This window comes from Penaeus monodon, chromosome 15 (genome assembly GCF_015228065.2).
Source record: "Penaeus monodon isolate SGIC_2016 chromosome 15, NSTDA_Pmon_1, whole genome shotgun sequence".
NCBI classification, from domain to species: domain Eukaryota; kingdom Metazoa; phylum Arthropoda; class Malacostraca; order Decapoda; family Penaeidae; genus Penaeus; species Penaeus monodon.
In genome coordinates, this window is record NC_051400.1 from 10,788,748 (window position 1) to 10,790,644 (window position 1,897).

At 39.9% G+C, this 1,897-nt stretch overlaps 1 protein-coding gene across 1 annotated transcript in view; it reads left to right on the forward strand.

The window, feature by feature from the left end:
* The window catches only part of LOC119581741 (acidic leucine-rich nuclear phosphoprotein 32 family member A-like), a gene marked incomplete in the record, with an annotated part of 13,054 nt that extends 11,607 nt beyond the window's left edge, over positions 1-1,447 (forward strand). The window contains 1 exon segment of the mRNA XM_037929872.1: positions 120-1,447. Coding sequence (XP_037785800.1) covers positions 120-169 — 50 coding nt within the window.
* Between the last annotated feature and the right edge of the window lie 450 nt (positions 1,448-1,897).

Below are 1,897 nucleotides of genomic sequence, written 5' to 3' on the forward strand. Positions count from 1 at the left end.
ATGCTGGTATTTTGATAACACGAGAAGAATCCTGTGGAGGCATCTGTGTGTGACAGATTCAAGGTGCAATGTATATATACCCACACAGAGTAAATCATTAACGTTTATCTGTTTTCCAGGAGCTGAAAACCGAGGTCAGAAGAGGAAACTGGAAGAGAGCGAAGACTAGTGTCATACATCCAGCATGTGTGTGACAGCCTGTAGCCAGAGGAGCGAGTATTGGCAGTAGCTTGCCTCGTTTGTCTCCGTGATGGGGCAGTATATATGGGCTCAGGGCCTAAGGCTTGTGTAATTCATGTATAAAGTAGAGTGAAGATATTTATTGTGATCAAAACAGTGGTATCTTTTTAGGGAGTATTAAGCAAATGATGACCACCAATCATATCTCTACATACCTGGTATCCAAAAGCTGCAGGCCAAACTTCTGTAACCATAGTTTTGCTTGGAGGTCAGTCTTCTTGCAGGTGTTTTTAAGCCCAGCCATTCACAGCCTTCCTTAGTGATATCACAGCTGGCTCGTCTTTCCCCTAATTTATATCAGTGCCCCCTCTCGGCCTGGCTAACCCCTGCCCTGACTGCCACTCGCCCGCTTGCCCCAACCCTACTCATCCATCGCCCGGTTACGAAGGCCAGTGAGGTACATCTTGATTCAAAAGTTGCGCCATAATGGGATCTTCTTGAAAGTCACGGTGTATATTGAGTACATAACCCATATTCCTGGCTAAATGTGATTATCAAAACTAAGGTAATATAGTTGGATTTGCCTTTTTGGAGTGGCAAATGTTCATCAGCTGGAAATATAGAAGGAACTTGATTTTCTGTCTCCAGTAGAATAACATCATAAGGTTTATATTAGTTATTGTAATGGTTAAGATTTTAAAGTTGGAATATTTTAATAGTAGCAGACAAGACTTTGCAAGCAAAACTTAGACATATTAGAAAAGAGAGCAATCCAGAACTTTGAGACTAAATGACTAAATGTCATTACTGGCCTCAAATAACCGTGGTTGACAAATGTGTGGCAGACTTGGCTAGTGTAAATGTTGGCGGAGATGTTCGTATAGCTGGTGGCAGACAAGACATTAGGTATAGCTGGCAGCAAATATGGTTGATGCGTTTGCCCATCTAAACTGCTGTAAATCACTTGAAAGTTGCTTTTTTCCTTTGATGTTTGTATCTAGGATTTGTTAAAAGTCCTGGGAATGTTGTCAGAAATTTAACTTTTATCTGTTTGTTGTTTAATGATGGTTCAAATTTTTTGAAAATTTAATATCAGCAATAATATTTTCAGTTTGAATTATCATTGGTCGACAGTGTCTATATTTCTATATGTCTGATAGCTATGATGGTTGGTTACAGGGGATGTATATAAACAATACAGAGTGTAACACGATCATCATCAATACCATAATTATAAGACACGTTGAAACATGATTGTCAAAGGCTACTCTTAATTTTTTAATTTTCATACTTAATATAGTATCAGATTGTTGTGTGGTAGTGCGGTAGGTGATGTATGTTCTGCGAGATCCTCAATCTGGCTGGACAAGACCTCCGTCATGGCTGCTGAGGCAGGGTTTGGGTGTCTGTCTCTATGGAAAGCCTTATTCTCGAGCCATGATGACATACAACAGCGCTGGGTGTGTACGTAAGTACGTGCATTTGATGTGGACGTACCTATGTAAAGGCCGAGTTTTGCTGGGGACTTTCCTGGCTTTAGAATAATGCTTAATGCTAAATAGACTTTGTAGAGGAGAAGAAAGTGTATTAGCAAATTCTAGACCTAAATCATTTTGGTTTGCCTGGAGTTAGAATACATGCAACACTGGAAGGGTTGTATCTGCGAAGCTCCTCGTTTCTAAAGGGAAATTTTAAGAATTAATTTGTATTGCAAGAA